The sequence below is a fragment of the Abramis brama genome (genome assembly GCF_963993115.1).
Source record: "Abramis brama genome assembly, chromosome: 9".
Classification (NCBI taxonomy): domain Eukaryota; kingdom Metazoa; phylum Chordata; class Actinopteri; order Cypriniformes; family Leuciscidae; genus Abramis; species Abramis brama.
This window is the reverse complement of record NC_139971.1, coordinates 30,644,557-30,665,045: the sequence shown is the minus strand read 5'-3', so window position 1 is coordinate 30,665,045 and position 20,489 is coordinate 30,644,557. Positions and strand designations below refer to the sequence as shown.

At 36.6% G+C, this 20,489-nt stretch overlaps 1 protein-coding gene across 2 annotated transcripts in view; it reads left to right on the top strand.

Moving 5' to 3' along the window:
- srgap1a (SLIT-ROBO Rho GTPase activating protein 1a) overlaps window positions 1-19,457 on the top strand; it is a 111,214-nt gene extending 91,757 nt beyond the window's left edge. For both annotated transcript variants that reach the window (XM_084124404.1, XM_084124403.1), the window contains exons 18-22: window positions 107-186; window positions 7,748-7,928; window positions 10,913-11,050; window positions 14,646-14,997; window positions 16,736-19,457. In XM_084124404.1, coding sequence (XP_083980530.1) covers window positions 107-186; window positions 7,748-7,928; window positions 10,913-11,050; window positions 14,646-14,997; window positions 16,736-17,122 — 1,138 coding nt within the window. In that variant the 3' untranslated portion in view covers window positions 17,123-19,457. The remainder of the gene's footprint in view (window positions 1-106; window positions 187-7,747; window positions 7,929-10,912; window positions 11,051-14,645; window positions 14,998-16,735) is intronic.
- Window positions 19,458-20,489: the final 1,032 nt, after the last annotated feature.

Here is a 20,489-nt window from a genome sequence, read left to right as displayed (position 1 = left end):
GCTGTAAATGCCACAATCTATTAAGTATTTTAAAAATAGTTCATATAACCTATATTTAATTATTATAATTATTCGCCTTGATTTATTTCCTCTTTTATTCCTGCAGTGAGAGTCCATACAGTGAACATGGAGCTCTTGAGGAGGTTGATCAGGATGGAGGAATTGAGACCCACACCAGTGAGGATGGTATGTTTATTTTGTTTAACAAAGTTTTAGTTTGTGTTTCGGTCGGATTGATATGACAGTAGAAAATAAAAAGTGAAATGAGGAGCATATTACTTACATTAACTGATGGTAAAGAGAGAGAGAGAGAGAGAGCACTTCTGTTGTATGCTCAGCACACATTTAAATTAAAACTAATTCGTATGTGCCAGTAAAAACATGAACTGATACATGATTTATGTATAATGAGTGGTTCCATACTTGTCATTATTCCCATTGTCTCAGAATGGCTTCAGCCAATGTCCATTAAGCCTCTGGATTGATTTTACTTCACATGACATTTTCTGACCTGGCCAGTCAAGGGTTAATCTCTGTGTGCACTGACCTCTGGGTAATCACTTTTCACAGCTCTAAATGAAATGATTAGAGAGTGGAGAACTACGTCCAGCTATTTGGTCCTTCTTTTTGTTTTCTAATCCTTTGGGAAGGGAGAAGCATCCGTAAACAAAGAAGGGGGTTTTAATCAAGCATGGTAAGTGCTTTCCAATACCGCAGGGCAAAATAGACCAGTCTAACATACTTTCATTAAAAAACATGCAAAGTCCTTACCAGTCTGGCTCAAACTTGAGTTCTGTATGTAGTTGCATGTAGTTTTATTATGGAAAAAGTTCTCTAGAAGTTCCCAAAACTCAACTGAAACCAGATGCTTGGCCCATTGATGACACATGATCAATTCCCATATGCAATCTGAGAAACAAACTCCCAAGTTTCAGACTGTGAAAACTCAAATCAAGTGGTTTGTTTTCGTCTTCTGTCCAGTATTTCAAAAGAACCAAAAGGAAAATGTTGCTGCTGACCTGTATGTTACCTCACTGAAAATAGACACATTTCCTGTCTCTCGCTCTGTCTGTACCTGAACAATGCTTGTTTTCTTGTGCGTTCTTTGATAAGAGAAGTGGGATGTCTGCTTTTCCATATCTATGATTTCTAGGACAGACAAAAGCCATGTTTATCCCATTGTTTAGCTTCTAAGGGCCTTAAGCAGCGAGTCAGATAAATGGTAGTACTGTACCATAACACCTAATACACTTTCATTTTGTTAGATGTTTGCTTTGAAGTCTACCTTTATTTTTGGATCATAAAAACAAATGGGAGTAAACTCTCCCTGTATTTACTCAAATGGGATTTAATTATTTGGATAAGGCAAGAGTATTATTGTATTATTCTTAAAAATAGGGATTTAAACAAACTCCTAACCATAAATATTAAATATTAAACTAAGGCTATGTTCAGACTGCAGGTAAATGTGGCCCAAATCTGATTTTGTTGCTCATGTGACTCAGATCTTTTTTTTGTCATGACAGTGATCGGAATTGAAAAGATCTGATTCCATGTGGTTTGTGCAGTTCAGCACAAACCACATGAAATCAAATCTTTTCAATTCCGATTTGTGCCACTTCCATATGTGGTTCTAAATCTGATACAGGTCAGATGTTTTGCAATACGTCTTCAGTCTGAACAGTCATATCGGAATTTATGAGACTTTTACATCACTCTAAAGCAGCATTCGTCACAATTCTGTGTTCGTGGGAGTGACTTCAAAGATTTTACATACTCAAAGTTATCAAGACCATCGCGAAAGGTGTCTGTGGAAAGACAGTTATGTGTTAGAACTTAAGTATTTCATTGACAAATATACAACAAGCAAAACATGTGGGCTCGTATCATAAATGATCAGTACACACTGGAATCTGATATTGGCCACATTTAAAACAATAATGTGAACAGCTATACAAAAAAATTGTATCTAAGCAATAAATCGGAATTGAGCGCTAAGGCTCGCAGTGTGAATATAGCCTAAGACGCATAATTTGTCCTTAACCCTTTGTGCTATAAACATGAAATCGTGGGGTTTGTATAGAAGATGTATTCTATTACTTTTGTAAGAGTTTAAACTTGAGATTTGTGATAAAACTGACAAAAAGACTATATTGCAGGAGAAACCGCTAATAACTGCATAAAACACCCACCTACAAAACCACAGCAAGTTTTGCATGGGTAAGCACCAGCGACACTCAGGTTTTTGTCACGTATAACCTGCATCACTTGACAAGTGTTTATATGAACCGAGACTCGTGTCCAACTCTGACATCATGCCGCCATCATTCATCCAATCTCTAAACTGAGCCGAACAGACAGATCTCATATCCACCCGAGTATAAACAGAACCCATAACTGAATGTTCAATTCTTTTCAGATTGAATTTATTGGTGGATATTACGCACAATTGTGTCATTTATTTTCGTAAATCACTATTGGACACCTAGACATGAGCATCTGCATGCTGAAGATTAGTTTTGACTGTTCCCATCTCACTGTCTGTTTAAATTTCATGAATCTGTCACATTGAACTGAGAAACCTGATACTTCACGTATATCAGGGTTTCCATTAACTAACGCAGATGTCGGATATCAATGTCAGGACAAATCATAACTGACCTGAAGATTGTAAAATTGCTCTCAGCTTCCATGGTTTTGCTCCAAATGTTTTCCTGATGAATGTATTGAGCAGGTTCTTCCCAGCAGAGGAATTGTTATTCTCCTTTTTTTTGCACTACGGATATTGCTTATGTCCGATCTCAATTATGGGTAGCTTGTGTGTTTTGAATCACTTATTTCATAATATGCGATTTGGGTTATATTATCCTTCTAAATATCTTGAAAAAGTCTTTTTCATGGGAATTTATCAGCTGGCATTATTATAGAGACCATCCTGGGGAACCGATGCCTAGACTATTAGAGTATAACTACTGTATAAACTAGTGACCAGTGCAGCATCTGTCCTCAATCACTGCATCTGAAGGGGATCGTCTGGTCTCAGGGCCCATCTGGAAAACCACTTTGTCGAGTGATGGGACCCCTGCTATGCCTTTAGAGCCATTTATTCATTCAAGTGAACTGGAATAAGCAGACATAATGCACTCTTGGGAAGAAAAAGACAAATCTCAGCATCTGTGAGAAACCGATGTTGAATGAAACGATTTGGCGTTTTGGAAATGTTGTTTTTTTTGTGATATATCTGATACATCTAAAAGTCAACATTAATTAAAAAATGACTCTTAATAATAATAAAAAAGGTATCACTTAAATTTGATGGTCCACTTTAGACATTCAATTAAATATAAGTCCTGTAACTTTGCAACTACATGTCATTTAATTCTCATTTAGGAGTAGTAAACGGTCTGCTTAAAGGATAACTGTCGCCAAAATGCTACCTAGGGTCTTTTTGTTAATCTACCCGAGGCAAACTTTCGTTTAAAAGCATAATTAGAATGGAAACGCCACTTTTAAGTTTGACCGTATTTTCGTTTTCGGTAAAATTGCCTTTTGAATGGGAGTGCTTGGGGCACTTCTATGATAGCATCAAAAATCGCTATTTTTAAAACACTAAGAAGGCTCGACACAACATGAAACTTTGCTTGAAGTATCACCAGGGGCTCTACACATGAACTCGAGCATTGAGAACATTGTTTGTGTACACAGAGTTTACTAAAAAGAAAGATTTTGATCAACTCACTGTAGCTGTGTCCGCCGGCATTTTGACAGTCAAAAATAGTCGATCTCCGAATGCAACGTAACAGGGAGGAGACTAAAGATGGAAAGCTCCTAAAGCTTAGTTCCATATAAATTCAGGGATAATTTGTTGTTTTGTCGTTAGTGAAAATCAATATTGACCTTGTATTTGAAAAAGGATGCTCATATAAGAAACAATACTAAAATTCAGAGTCAGTTCATTCACATTTGGAGATCGGCTATTTTTGACTGTCAAAAGTTTGCCTCGGGTAGATTAACAAAAGGACCCTAGGTTGCATTTTGGCGACAGTTATCCTTTAATATCTGCTAACACTTTATTTTGATGCTCCCCCAACACACATTCTTCTGACTATAAGTAACTTTTGCAACTACATGTCAACTTACTCTACTAACCTGAACCCTAACACCTAACCCTAACCTAACAGTCTACTAATACTCTAATGAGAGTTGCAAAGTTAGTAAATCTATACGTAACTTTTTAGTTTGTAGAATGTCTAAAGTGGACCATTGAAATGAAGTATAACCTATACATATATACACACACACACACACACACACACACAATAAGAAATGTATATACATATACAGATTATATTATTGTTGTTCAAATGTTTGGGGTCAGTAAAATATTTTATAAAGAAATTAATCATTTTATTCAGCAAGGGTAATTGCTCAAAAGTGTCAGTAAAGACATTTATAATGTTACTAAAGATTTATATTTCAAATAAATGCTGTTCTTTAGAACTTTATATTCATCAAATAATCCTGTATCACGTTTTTCACAAAAATATTATGCAGCACAACTGTTTTCAACATTGATAATAAGAAATGGTTCTTGAGCATTACATAATTTTTGAAAGAGATTTCTTTCAGAATTTAAAATTGTTTACACTTATTTAAGATAGTCTTTGAAAATGAGTGTTAATATCTTATGCAGTATTGCTTTTGTATTACTATTGCAGTTTTTGATGAGAAAACCCTTTAAACATTTCGTCTTTGTTATAAGACAGAACATTACTTAGCTGGTGAAGTTGCAGTGAGCTTTCTCTTCTAAATGGCTGTATTCGTGCAGTCTGCAAGCATGCCTCCATAAAAAAAACAAAAAAAACAGGAAATGCAGCTTACAAACAGTTTTCTACTCTGTCAGCCTTCATTCCTCCTGGGTCTGCTTGCAGCCGTGAGTGCTGGTGGGTAAGTTACTGCTACAGCAGTGTATATTAAGCCAAAAAACCTAGCATTGGTTGTTAACTCTCCTCTGGGGCAAAAGCAAGCCCATATGGTACAATGTGCAATGAACTACGGTAGAGCAAGCGGCTGCAGGAACAATGTCTTTGAATAAAAATAGTACCATAACAAAAGAGTTACAGCTTCTTTAATACAGACTACCAGAATTAATTAAAAGTTCCAAAGCGCAAATGAATTGGTCGAATATATGGATTTGCTTTCTTTAATAATCTTGGTAACTTTCCTACTTTGTCTGCCGCCCATCTTCACAAACACTATCCTAGCAGCACTATGATACATGAACAGGCTTTTGCAAGGACACTCTGAATGACAGCATCTGTCAGGCAGAGATGGAGGAGAGACAGGGACGTGTGGACGGTTGATGGCCATATTGATCTCCACCCCGTCCTCTTTATTAACAAGGTGCCTGCTCTCAGAGCTGCCCTATTAATTCAGACAGTCAACTCACGCCCGTCACGTCTTATTGACTCATTGTTATTTCCAGACTGTCGAGAATGAAAAAGCATTTCCTCTCTGAGCTTGTGCCTCTCGGTTTTATTGCTGTCTTCCCTAGATTAATTGTGTATTCTATTTGTCTGATTTGTTATTGTTTTCACTCATTTTTCTGTCTTTATTTATTACAATGGCAACGCTCGTGCCTCTCTCCAAAGGTTTTTTGGAATACTACTGTAGCAAGTATCACTACATTTTAACAACAATTTGGACCGTTTTGATGCTTGACTTTGATGCAAAATGCAGTACAGAACTTATAGAATTAAGACTGAACACATCTTCACAATATGCATTTAGTTACATACAATACAAATTTATTTACCAGGTAGTTACTTTTTAATGAGACTTTTGTTTTCACAAAAAAGTTCAATTTATGGACATAAAAAATGGTAATACTATGATGGATTACACCATGATTTTTTTTTTTATATCTTGGACTAACATTTAAATACCATTGTACAAGAATATGGCCTTCTTCATTCAGTATCACAGTTTATATTCAGTTATAAAAAGCACAGTGCGTGGATGCTGATTGGTCGTTTTGCTTAATAGAAATATTAAGGACAATTTTTTAAATTAAATTATTGACATTTTTGTTTTTTCAATTTTATATATATATATATATGTATGTGTAAGGGATAATGTAGAGCGAGGCGGTTGTTATAGCGAATACAACCCAGACAGGCTGATCAGGACTGGATCAGGACAGGATCTTGAATCAGCCTGAAGGGGTTGTATTCGCTATAACAGCCACCTCGCTCTACATTATCCTGCTTATTACATGGATACCTACCAAATAAATCAATAATTTGACAGAAAATATTGATTTAAAAAGGAGTTTATTAATTTAAAAACGATTGTATTGCTTCCGCTAAAGAAAATAGTCTGTTCCGTCTCAATGGTTAGAATCCTGCGTCCATAGCAACGCTCTGTTTTTCATGGCAACGGTGTGTTATCCTTAGCAGCGGTCTGTTATCAAGAAATAACCAAGGGGGTAATCTTTCAGCCGAAACTGAAGCTTCCCCGGGCGCCGCCATTGATTAGCAGACCGTATGGTCAGGAGGAGAAGCTCGCGGGCAATCGGGGAGACATGGAGGCAAAATGACAAAATAATTAATCAGAATACTTAGCAAAAGTTGCTCCTGCTCCTAGCTCATGGACACCTCCTACTCACGCTCTCCGTCTCTGCAAGTTTCGGAAGGGAATGATTCAGATTTCTCTTAGCACAGCTACTAGAAGACAGACGGGTTGCTCACGTCACATCTACGTCGTCAAGCTCAGTTTGAGTCTGCGCAGTACGCTCAGCCATCAGAAAGTGAGAGCTGTTAATTTACTTCATTGTCCGTTGAATCCAATGGGGTTGCTGTGTCCATTTCTTTTACTGTCTATGGAAATAACAGACTGCATTCTACATTGGAATTCAACCAAGCCATGTAATATATATATATATATATATATATATACATACATACATACATACATACATACAGACATACAGATATATAGATATAGATATAGATATATAGATATATGATTAAATATATTTTATTAACTATTAAAAATTATTATTTAAATATTAAAATTGATATAAATCATTTTTAAAATATAAAAAGCATTTTTTTTTTTTTTTTTTTTACAACTCGTTCCCCTTTAACTGTGACTCAATACATAATTTAGCATGATCTCTTGTACCTTGCTCAAGCACCATGGTATAACCATCACTGCGCCACAGTGCTGTTTTGTAAAAGTTGTTGCACTCAGTTGGCAGGTGTTGTGATGTTGTTGGTAAGGTCCACATTGCCTGATTATCCTGAGGATGAGAACAGCCCGTTCTGCCAGAACTGCAGCTACTTCACATGCATTGAAGCCCGCTGTGTCTCTTACATAAAGGGAGTCATGGCAGCAAAGGCATGTACAGCAACTAGTCAGAAACCCTATAACGTTGATGCATTCAAATGCTCTCATAAAACAGTCAGATATTGTTGAGGCATGTGCACTGTTTTCATTCGACTTGTTTCTGTAAATAGCACCAACTGCCATACAAACGGCTTCATATTTTTTCCCTTTAGGCGTTTCATGTAGCATATGCCAAAAGTGTAGAAACGGGTGATGCTGCCCATGCGGAAGAGCTAATTGATAACACAGAAGTTATGATTGGAAATTCTCCAATGGAAAACCTATTGTCACTGACATCTATTTCCTCTCTCCTAACTTAACTGAATTAACCATGCTGTGTCTTTTTTTTCCTCTACAGAGGGGGAGCCCATTGAAGCCATCGCAAAATTTGATTATGTGGGGCGCTCTGCACGGGAGCTGTCCTTTAAGAAGGGTGCGTCTCTGCTGCTGTACCAGAGAGCATCGGATGACTGGTGGGAGGGCAGACACAATGGCATAGACGGCCTAGTGCCTCACCAGTACATTGTTGTGCAGGATATGTGAGTATCTCTACTGTTCTACTGTGATAAGTCAACTACTCCACTGTCTGTATTGATCCACATTTCAAGGATAGTTGGATATATGACATAAATAATAAAAGTGCTTCAACAGAGTTTGATGTTGCAATGTTGCTAACAGCATGATAATCTAAAATCTTAGAAATACATAGCACATAAATATTTGGTGTATGGGTCTACTCAGTCCTTTCAGCATTAGATAAGTATAATATTAATCAATAATAATTTCAATTCAGATTGCAATTTTATTGGTCACACTCACACACACAACCATACACAGTAAAATGCGCCATGAAATGCGTTTTGCGACTATACATTGGATAAAATCAACCAAATGTAACATACATTTGAAATAAAATCTAGTTTTGTTTGTAGAAAAATGTAGAAAATCTAATAAAAAACAAGGATAAGAGACAATGTATGAATGTGTAATGGAAAAAGGTGTAGTTTTATATTATATATTGTTTAATATAATATGTTAGGGCTGTGAATAGAATAAAAACATGTAACTAATTATTGCACAAATTTTCATGATTAATCACATATCAATGAATAATAACACAATCTTGTTAAAATTTGTAATCATAAATAAATGTACATATAATTGTACAATCAACAAAGTATTTTAAAGTATTTTATTTTTATATTAATAATGTAAACATTTCATATTGATCTCCAAAATTAACGTTATTTTTCCCAGCCCTAGTTTGTATAGCTTAATATTTTTTATTTGTCCACAATTTTTTGGAAATGCATTTTGGGATAACCTTCTCAAGAGTTAGACTTATGTTCAAAGACTTATTTTCAGAGTAGGTACTGCATTTGATGAAAAACTTGCTTCTCAACCATTAATAAAATGTTATACTATATATACAGACTGGACAGACTGTATTCATACTATGTTAGGGAAGTAGTCATAGGGGATACAGACTTAGAAGGCAGCTGCCTACTTAGAAAGGATTGTACCAATGTTGCCTTAAAATGCTGTCAGGATAGGCACCTCATTAGATTTTGAACATAAATGAGCCACATCTGAGTTTAGTAGCTGCACTCTGCTCTGGACCATCTTCCTCTGGTAAATCTCTTTATTGTCATGACAACTTGTTCTGCCTGGGCAACTATTGGCGCCTTGTTGAACAGATTATGGCTCATAAAGGGGGCAAATCTAATGGATCAGGCACAGTGCTGAGTGACGCCAACAACAGAGCCCATACCAGCCGACTGTGTGTGTGTATCAATAATTCACATCATGACCCTCTGTTGATGTGTGTTCTTGGCTCGTGGCACTGAGAGAATTTACAGCCTGGTAGAACGAGGAAGTTTAAGAGGCCCTAGACCAGCAGAGTCAGTCCCTCAGTCCAATAAAAGAGCAAGAGAGTGTAAGGATGTCAGCTGGGCAGCTCATACACACATCAGTACAGTGGCACGCGTACAATGGAGAGCATTCACATCTCAGCTTATAGAAATGTCTGTTTGGTGCTCAAAAACATGTGACCTAATGTACTGTCCAATAAGCCGTATCAACAGCTGTGATTTTACACGGGACTTTTAGAGCTTTACATGCCTCGTGTCAGGGCTTTAACGCACCACTCAACACAAGCGTCACGTATCGCTTGACCTTAACATGAAAGTGTTGAAAAAGGGCAATGTTACAAGTTGCAAGTTAGCATGGACGCAATGTAAACAGCAGAAATGGTGAAAGCAAATGAAATAGTCATCATGTTTTACCTTGCAGCAGAAAAAATGTCCTTGCGATTAATTGTTTTAAATGTTGCTGAAGCATGTGTTGCATTTTTATAGGGTATATATGTATATATATATGTATATGTATATATATATATATATATATATATGTATATATATGTATATATATATAATATTTTAATAATAATATATTTTATTATTAGAAAAATCACATTATTTTGCAGGCCTACATTAAGTGTATTGGGCAATATTGTGTGCAGAGCTCTTTGGGACGAGCTCAGTGATACAAGCCAATGAATAAATGTGTTTTATTGGTATTTGGAACTCATTTTGTTGTCTGACGTGAAATAATTTGAGTTTAACCCTTAAATGCATGAATGTTTCGCCAATCATTATTACATATTGGGGTCTTTAGCGACCCGGATCTAAATCTAACACGAATGGATCTCTACCTGTCGCAATAATATGAAACTCTCCTGATATTAGAGTAACAATTACAGAAGAATAAAATAAAGCACATTTTGTTACCTTTTGGAGATTGGAAGGGTTCAGTTTGAGCAGATGTTTTATACCATCATCACTGTCCTCATCAGAGCTCATTTCCCAGTACATTCAGCATCTGGCTCATATTCGCGATCTCGAACATATTCTCCAAACTATCATTTTCAGCATCTTCAAAATCAATATTTTGATCGCTGACAGCTTCTTCAACAGATCCATCAAGTGACACTGACTCTAACATTTGAATGCTTTCAGGACTTGCTCTGCAGAAAATCACTGAAAATCATTTTAAGTTTTGCTGATGATACTTCCTATTCTTTTGTTTTCTGCCTTTCGGTAACTATGAGTGAAACGTCACTTCATCATTGTGTATCAGACATCACCACCTTGTGGAATAAAGGTGGATTGCACTTTCTTAGTCATAAAAGATTCAATTATTGTTGTGCAGTAAAAATATACTTACACTGTCACACACCTCAAATTATATAGGGTCGCTAACAACCTTTACAAAAAACGAATGGGAAAATAGGCATTCTTTTATAATTTTATAATTTTCATCTTGTTATATTGTTTATAATGAATTGATTGAGGAAAACTAAGAAGGTTGATGTCTAACTTTAAAAAATAAATGAGGAGGGGGGTAGTGAATGACGTCCCAGGTCACTAAAGACCCCAAGGTATGCGTTTAAGGGTTAAATATTAAACTAAGCTAAATGCTTGTGAATATTATTTTTTTTACTACTTGTGTGCTGTTTTGACAGGGATGACACATTCTCTGACACACTTAGTCAGAAGGCAGACAGCGAGGCCAGCAGTGGACACGGAGGAGAGGAGAAATGCTCCACTAGAGACATTGGATCTCCAACAGACAGCAGAATACCTGATGCCTACATCAGCAGGTGAGTGAACGAAAACTTCCCAGAATTCCCCTTGCTTCAAGACATTTAGTGTATTCAATAAAACGCAGCAGCACTTTAAAAAGTGATCAGATGACTTAACTTAAAAAAAAAGTCTGGAAACCCATTGCCTTAAAATTATTAAGTAATAAACTTCATGCGTAATTGAAAAAATTAAGTTATGTGAACTTGACAATTAACTTTTCAATTACGCATGAAGTTTATTTACTTAATAGTTTTAAGACAACGGGTTTCCTCGCTTTTTTAAGTTAAGTCAACTTATCCTTTTTTACAGTGAGGCAATCTAATGACAAACATCAAACACTCAAATACTCCGAGAATGAAGAAAGAAATGCCCAGAAGTCCCAGTGTGGGTTTTTTTCTTGAAGTTTACTACATCAGTTTTTTATTCTGTTGATTTGTCTTGTATTCATTTGCTCTCTCCCCCTTTTCATTTTCTCCATCCCTCTGTGTCTTGCTGCTGTGTTTCCTGGCTCTTAAATCTTTCAGTGCATTTGTCTTTATTTAGATGTTCTCCTCCTTCCATATGTGCATTTATCAAACATACTGAGGATAGCTTCCTCTGCAACTGTAAACCCAATGACATTATGGCAATCAAATTATAAAGTGTTGATCTCCAAAGACAAATGTTCTTTTTGATGTGTCAGCGCTATTCCTAGCAGAGGAGGCGGGTGCTCAAACACATGAACTCGGTGCTTATTTACATCCAGTTTGCCAGAAATCTGGATAAGCGGTGAATGTAAGTGTATTGCAATGTGTTAACAGACCCATGCAGCTGACATCTGCGTCGTAGAAATGAAAGGACTCTGATGCTTAAATGTTAAATGGCATTCAATATGAATTTGAATAATTCCTAGTCATTCTAAGGCAGTATTAGATGGCTTTCCATAAAAACCACCAGTTAATTTCTGTGTTTTCACGACTTGACTCTCTTTGGATACTCTTTGATTTCATGCAGCAGTGCACCATTGCGTCGCCCCTTGTTTTAGTGCAGTGCAGATCGCTCTCTGCTGGACAAATACCTCTACTGACGCTTTAGATAAAATAGAAAATCAATTCAGTTCTTCTTAATATGGTCATTATTAGCTGCACAGTTAAATAATTTATGAACTCACAGATTAGCATCTATTACTGATTACCATCTATCATGGACTGTCAAAACGATTCTATGAACATTACAAGAGCTCATTATGTACAAGTTAAGAGGCAACTTATGGTTGAACACTTGTGCTAGAAATACTCCATTTTAGTAATTGAAATAATTGATGGGTGTTTCAACTATGCGCACTTTCGTCCTTAATACACACATTTCACACTTACTAGTGGATATACTTGTATTACAGGACAATAATCCTTTTTCCCCCTCCACTGTCATTTCCACCAGTGTTATTTGTGTACTATTATAGTATTTATTCATATTTTGATTTAGCTTTTTTTATATTTTCAGTTTAATCTTAGTTAATTTTGTTTAATACTTTTGTCATTTTGTTATGTCTTTTTTGTCATTACATTTGTTTTTGTTCATATTTCTAATTGGCTTTAATTTATTTGTACTTAATTTAATTTATTTTACTTTAACTCAAAGATATTTATTTCAGTAAGTTGCCAAGGCAACGTTTCTATCTTAAGTTAAACTCTTAATATTTACATTTTATTTTAGCTTTATTTCAGTTACCAAAACAATTTTTTAACTCTTTCCACTACATCTTCCATTGTCTAACCGCATCTGTGTTTTCAAAGTTTTTGGAAGATTCTTTAGTCTTGCTGAGGCTAACATATTGTGCGCTCTAAATAATCCAAATTAACTAATTTTTTTTTTTTAAATTCACAGCACATTTACAGCTTGATTGGAAATGACACATTACATTAATGAAGTTTTGCCAGTATAATTATCAGATTTTCTTTGCTTTCTTTCTCTTAATCTCTTCATTGACAGAGTTGTCTCCTTGATAAACACGAATATTAACTTTTGAAAAAGTTATTAGAGGCGAAACTGTTGATATTGATATTTTGGATTTACAAACTTCCTTTGGTTCCCATATTTTAACCCTGACATCAGGCATCTTCTCTGAGAAGCGCTTTTAGTTAATACTGTAAGATCCAAAGACATCATACATCATAATGACTTCTGCCAAGCTGGTTCCTGCCAGGCCTCTTGTTATGAATATGCAGAGTAAGTCTTACCACAGACACTCTGGAGATGCCTCTGACACCGATGCTAATTATGCATGAGCGCTGAAGGTTAGCGAACACTTGATGTTGCCAAATGCAGCATGTGATGACTAGCAACGTGTTCAAACCATGTCCACCACTAAACATTAAATGGGGTCCTATAATGCTTTTTTTACATTTTCAACTCTCTTGAGTGTGTAATGTTGCTGTTTGAGCCTGAAAAAGGTCTGCAAAGTTACAAAGTCTAGCTTACTCCAAAGGGAGTTATTCTCTTTATCAGTACAGGGTTTTTTTCTGGGTCAAAATGGCCTTCGGTGGTGGTGGATAACAGGAACTTTTATGACATATCATAAAACAAAGTACTTAGAACTATTTTATATTTAAAAATCTATAAATTTCTGTGTAAAAAGTGACTGATTTGAAAAGTTAGTAATAAAATAAACAACAAAGTAACACATTACACATAACAGATCATGCATAGATCATTTGACATACAATATCAGATTGTTTTATGTCCTGTACTATATTTATCATTGTCAATCGGATTCAATCGCGTATTTAAATACGGTTGTCAATCCAGAAAATTTGCAATGTGTAGTTGAAAAATATATATTATGTACAGAAAGCGAGCAAAGATCGCTTCCATTGTAATCACTGAAGCTGTCAATTACTTCAGTTCAACGTGAGGTACACGAAGCTGCACATTTGTGAAAAGTCCCGTTATAATCAATGAAGCTGTCCTATGCTGTGCAATGAATCTCTTATTGACATCGTATTTATACTGATACTGATACTTTGAGCAGTATTGAGCGGATTCTGATTAACTTATACACATCTGATTGGCCATTGCGTTCATGCACTCAACAGATACGTCTCTGATTGGCTATAAAGCTCAACGCTGCAAAAACACGTTGTTAATAGAAACTTTTGACACTCTTCACAGAGTGCTTACACAAACACTCACAGGAGCATTTTAAAGCAGCCGGCTATCACCGGGTACCAGAACAGCAGATATAGTCACATTAAATGATCAGATAAATCGTTGGCTGGTCAAAGTCTATTCAAAAAATATTTTCAATGCAGGGAAAAACCATGCAGTAAGAACTGTGTCTGAACTCCCTGAAATGCCTCGAATGTAGTCTTGAGTTTTCTTCTGGGAACGTGCAGGTCACAATATTCCTCATTTAAATAATTCTCGCCAAAAAAAGGGGGACGAGGCCTAGTTGAGTTGCGTTAGTAGTGTGTTGGAACTGGAAATATGTGGGAAAATGTTGTTTTTTGGACATTCAAGAATGAAAACTTATTAAAAGAGCATAATTGGTCCCCTTTAAGCTAAAATGCCATCTTGGTGTAGAAACAGATTCATTACACACTTTAATGTTATCTTTCTTTCCATTTTGTTTAGCAGGCACAGGAAGAGAAGTGACCCTCCGTCCCGTAGGCCACCAGCTCGCCCCACTGACGCCCACTGCATGGTCCACCCCTCTCAGGGCCACCACGGAAACCATAGCAGCCACGGTAGTCACGGCAACCCAGATTTGGGATCCCCGTCGATGGGCCACTACAGTCCGCGGGATCTGCTGAGAGGAAGAGGACACATGCCCATGGACAGCCCCGAGAGACGCAGACGGACCGGCCACGGCAGCCTGACCAACATCAGTCGGCACGAGTCCATAAAAAATATGGAGAGCCCTCCCATCCGAAGGTCCACGTCTTCAGGCCAGTACAAGAGCTTGGATCCAGAGAGCATCGCACAGGTCAGCGGGAGGCAAGCGACGACGCCCCTCACACCATGCGCAGCAGGCCCAGCCCTGTAACATAGTCAGTTACTGCCTCCTGTTACTAATGACTAATGCATATCTGCAACACTTATGAAGCACAAGCAGAGAAAAAAATCCAATTTAAATGTGCTGTGAGCCAATGCTTCTCAATCTTTTTGGCCCTGTTTACACCTTGAAACATCTGTATTAAGATGCGTTTTTGGTAAATCGGATCACAAGTGAACAACGCTAAATACAGGTGTAAACGGGGTCTAAAACGTTTTGAGCTTGTCCACTTTCAACAACTTCCAGGGGTAGTCGAAAACTCATTGACTAGATTGTTTTCGTAGTGTAAACGTTTATGTGGTCAAATGCGTTCGAACAGCCACAAAAGACCGCCTACTGGCTTAATGCGTAAACATAGTGGGAAGACTGATAGACGGACGGGATTTAAACTTTAAGTTTGGTTCGAAGACCATTCCTGATTTCTAAAACGCACTCACCGCGTTCGCCGTGGTCTTGTGGCTATCTGAGCAGAAACGAAAGCTGCCGCTCTCTGTATGTTTTTCCGTCATCTCTGGTCGTCCATTAGATGGAAAGGCCCATACATTTCCCTGCCCATAGACCCTCCCCTCAAAGAAATCAGGACACCAATGTATGTCCCTCATCTACTTGTGATCCGATCAACCAAAACGTATTTTAATACTAGGTGTAACATATAAAACAGATCCTTTGACTCCCCCATTGGAGGCTGAACATCTAGGGCGGCTAATACTGTATATTTCCTTTGTTTGTTAATAAACTTTATTTACAGAATCTTGGTGTCAGTAGATTAAAATAACTTACCACAATTCACCTATTGTGATGTTTGATAAACTGAATGTTCTTTAGGCTTCTCACTCTTTTTGACAAATTAATTTACATGATTTTTACAAATGCTCTCAAAGATCAATTTCTACCCAGTAAAATTATTTAGATATTTATATGAATTATAGAAATGTCCATGTCTTTATATTTTATTATTATTTTAAATAGGTTTGCTGAGACCCTAGTGAATTTACATGAACTTTCCAGTCATTTGTGATTTATTACTGAATAAAAACTTACTTAAAAATATTTTTGTGCACAAAGAGCATTTTCTAACCAATAAAATATTTTAGGGATAAATTAGAAAAAAATATTTTCGTATTCAGTTTATATTTTTTTTAAATGATTTTCTAATTTAAAAATATATATTTTTAATTTTATTTTAGGTATAGTAATCAGTGGAAGAGGATAAATTAAAAATAAGATTTTTTTTTTTTTGACTATTTTAAAACTTGTTTTGTCTCATTTTAAACCCTTGGAAGTTTTCTGAGGCTCCATAATGAAACTACCGAAATACCAGAAGTTAGTTTAATTTAAGTAAAAATGGCTTTACAAACAGTTCACACGCATTCATTCTGCTTGTGTTTCATCAATAAGGCCTATTTTCATATTTGAAATAGTTCCGTAACAAAGATGGTTTTATTGAGTCCAAAAAAACCTTGATGTCGCACACTAAGAAGTATCCTCATGGGTCTCTTTGTTTAATACTAACAATCTGACCATTTTATGAACACATATTGTAAGTACTTTTTATTTTATCTCACTAGATGTGATATAGCACGTTGTCTGCATGTATTGCCATTTGTTTGATGTTTATATTATAATTTCGGCCACCTACACACTCAAATTCACTGTCTCTCTCCTGTAGGACATAGAGGAGACGATGAACACTGCTCTGAATGAGCTGAAGGAGCTGGAACGGCAGAGTTCTGCTAAACACGCTCCTGACGTGGTGCTGGACACCCTGGAGCAGATGAAGAACGCTCCCACACCGGCCAGCTCCACCGAGTCCCTCAGCCAACTGCACGGGCTCCTTCTCCGGCCCGCCCCAACGGAGCCGCCCATGCGCCGCAGCACCAGCTCCTCTAGCGATACCATGAGCACCTTCAAACCCGCCGTGGCCCCGCGCATGGGGGTGCAGGTCAAGCCCCCTGCCCTGCGGCCCAAACCCATGGTGGCGATACCCAAGACGGGAGCGGCGCAGCATCCGGCGCCCCCTCCACAGGATCCACTGGACAAATCCTGCACCATGTGATTAACTGTGTGCATTCAGAGCGACAGTGAGGAAACAATGTCAAATTAGGACCATTGCAGTCAGAGCCAGGTTTTTAGTGGATTTGAATGCCATTGAACATTTCGCAACATTTCATTCGCTTTAGAGAGTGGACTAAAGCAAATATAAGTAACTAAAGATACTAGAAATGGTCAGCATTAATGAGGTGTTAGTTTAAAACAGTGTGTGTATAGAATTCCAACACTATTTTAGGGTTTATTAATAAACTAGAATAACGTCGGTTACTAAGCATGGTTCAGAAGAGTTCCTTAAACAGGTGTTTACTATTTCAGAGTTACATTTTCTCTCATGACCTGTTTAGTGAATTCAAACGGACATTCTTAAATATATTCGAAAGACACCTGCGACTAACAGAAAGCTATTTATGTGTATCCAAAAACTGTTTGCATGCTTGTCCGACACCTTATTTGTTTCCGCGATACTCTGTGTGAATAGATTAAATGATATTAAAGAAAGCAACAAATCACTACAGCTTCCTATATTCTTAGGGTGACTTTTTAAATATCAGCAGTTTACATCCACTAGAAAAACTGTTAAATGTGAATTATACAGAAACTAAGCAGGGTCTTTGGTTTCTCTGTTTACAGCATAAGGATTGTGGGAAATGTGTCTTTACATCTCAAGAGTGTTTTCTGGTCACGACTCTTTGAAGTGATGATGTGTGGAATGTTGAGGTTGGAAACGCACTGCCATATAAGGGCATGTGATGTCACATCTTTTGCCCGCCCTGATTGGCTGTTGATGTTGAATGATTCTAAGTTGAACTAGCAAGGCTTTGCTTTGAATATTATATTTTTGATAGTAATATTTGAATATATGCCCAGGGAGTTTGCGTAAACCACATCCGCTTACATTTTTTTTTTTTTTTTTTTTTTTTAAGTACTTCACTCAGTTTCTTATTTAGAATGAAAGAAATATATATTGTGTATATAAATGTACATCCACTAAACCTTTTTATTTTTATTTTGTGGGTCTTTTATGTGCGTTACTTTCTCCCAGGCCAATTTGGAACAACTGCTCACTATAAACGATATTTTTTTAGTATCTCTCTGCTTAATTAGATGTAATCTGTGAATAGTAAAGTCTAGCTGCCAAAAAAGTAAAGTTCTTCAAGTGCTGCTTAGAGTTTGATGCGGATAGGCTACGAGAATCATTTCTTTGTCTGCTTAGCTGTCTAAAACCCTTGGCTCGGTTCTACCCTATAAGCATGAACGATAATCCTTTTAGTTGTGATATGCAAGTGCTTTTCTAGAAACTTTTAAGGCAATAATTCTTGTTGTTTCACCAAACAAGGGAATGATGCCAATAGCCATGGACTCAGAGACTGTTACAGCAGTACTTTCGTGAGAAAGTGCTGTTTCTTATGTGTGCTAGTGGCCCATTAACCCTTCGTAATAATGTCAAGTACAGCACCACACCCAAATGAAGTCAGTCACATGACATACCCAAAGACAAATAAATATGTATAGCATCAGTCACTCCAGTGTATTTGCACTCCAAAATTAAAAATCTGGGATTTCGTATACAGTATATCAATCTTATGTTATCTGTGCATCAACATTCACATTATTATGACAGTTTGGCAATAGTTTAGTGTTACTTGTACTGTATTCACTGATAAATATACAACAGTTTACTCCTATTTATGCTATGAAATATGTTTAGATGATGTTATGAAATTGTCCATCGCTGAACCAAGGGGAGGAACTTTAAGACAATATAAGCAATGCCTGTTTTTAAACATGTAAAAGGAACATACTAAAGCCTTTTGATTACCAATTTATATTGAGTGATATGAAAAACGATTACAAAGTGTTTTTTTATTTTCTTTTCTTTTTTAAGAGTGTACATTACGTTGATATTTGAGATCTTATGTCTCTCAGCTAAGCCTTGAGAAATGTTCTCCCTGCAAAACTACACACAGTAGCAAAATCTCTGTATGTATTTAATTGCTGTTTTATCAGTGTGTCCACGTACATCTCTGTACTATGTACTTGTGAAAGTGCCTTTAAAAACTGTTTTAGAGGAGCTTCATACAAACGTCCTCTGTGCCGTGGCATTCTTATTTCAGATCCGGTATACCGAGTTGCTAGGGATTACAGTAAATAAATTATTACTAACGTTGTTCTGTTTATTAAGTTGTAAGAATGGTCAAATAATAAAGATACTGCTTAGCCATTGTGACATTGCACTTTTATGTAAGACTGTATATTTGGCATGTAACATCCTAACAAGTTGTAGAGCTTTTGGAGGACTGCTCAGTCTTTCTAATAAAGAACATAGTTTGGTCAGTTCACTGAGGTGTTGGCTTGTATCTCCTCTTCCTCCTTGGACCGTGTTGTTTTCTTAAAGGATAAGATTGGATGTGGTGACACATGACATTAAATAGTCTTCACAATATGATGCTTAAAAACAAAGACAGTGGCTTAATGAATTCCCAGTCTGGACTTGGTTGTTTCCCAATTGTCACTGTTAATGAGGAAGGAGTGTCAGAGCATTTTGAAAAACAATATCTGGTTAAACGTGTTTGTTCCAATGGCTTTTTAACCCTTCTATTGAAGAGACACCATAGCATTTACCAATTCAAATTGAACCAATATTATAAATCACAGCTCTGCAGTCAGAATTAGCTAAGAACTTATTCATAATATAATAATGAGATGCTACCTGTAATCATGCTTCTTATAGTTTTAATTTCATGCTAATCATAAACACACTTTTATTTTCTTATACTATGATGGCCAGGCCACTAGCCTATTTTAGTCTAACTCTTATTTGTGTTGTAACATATACATTTGTGTTGTAATTAACTGCCAAACATTAACAATATTATCATTTATAACAAGTGGAATTATCACCAAAATATCAGCATTAAATAGTGATGAGGGATGGCATGAAATCACACAAAGAGGAAATATAGAGGGGAAAAAAATGATTCTTCTTTGTTTTCGATTAACTTATTGAAAGTGTTAAAAAGAATTTCGAAGATCTCAGCCATCTCCCAGAATTCCTCTTGCCTGCCTACTGGAAACTAATGTTAATGTTTTTATGTGCGAAAAGAAAGAGGATGTGATGTGAGACACGTCAAACTGGAAACTAGCAGGAAGGAAATGGTTGATGGTCATGTTTAAGGGAAATGTAAAAATGTTTCATTAACCAGAATCAAGCATTACAGAGAGCATTTTAAAATGTTTATTTTTCAGGTTTGCGTAAGACTGAGTTTTATAGTTTTTGCGAAAATCGTTGTTTGTCAACTGCCATTAAAACCTCAAAAGAACGGCTATGGTAGCCATGGTGACCCACTGCATGGTTTCCTGGAGTTGCATGC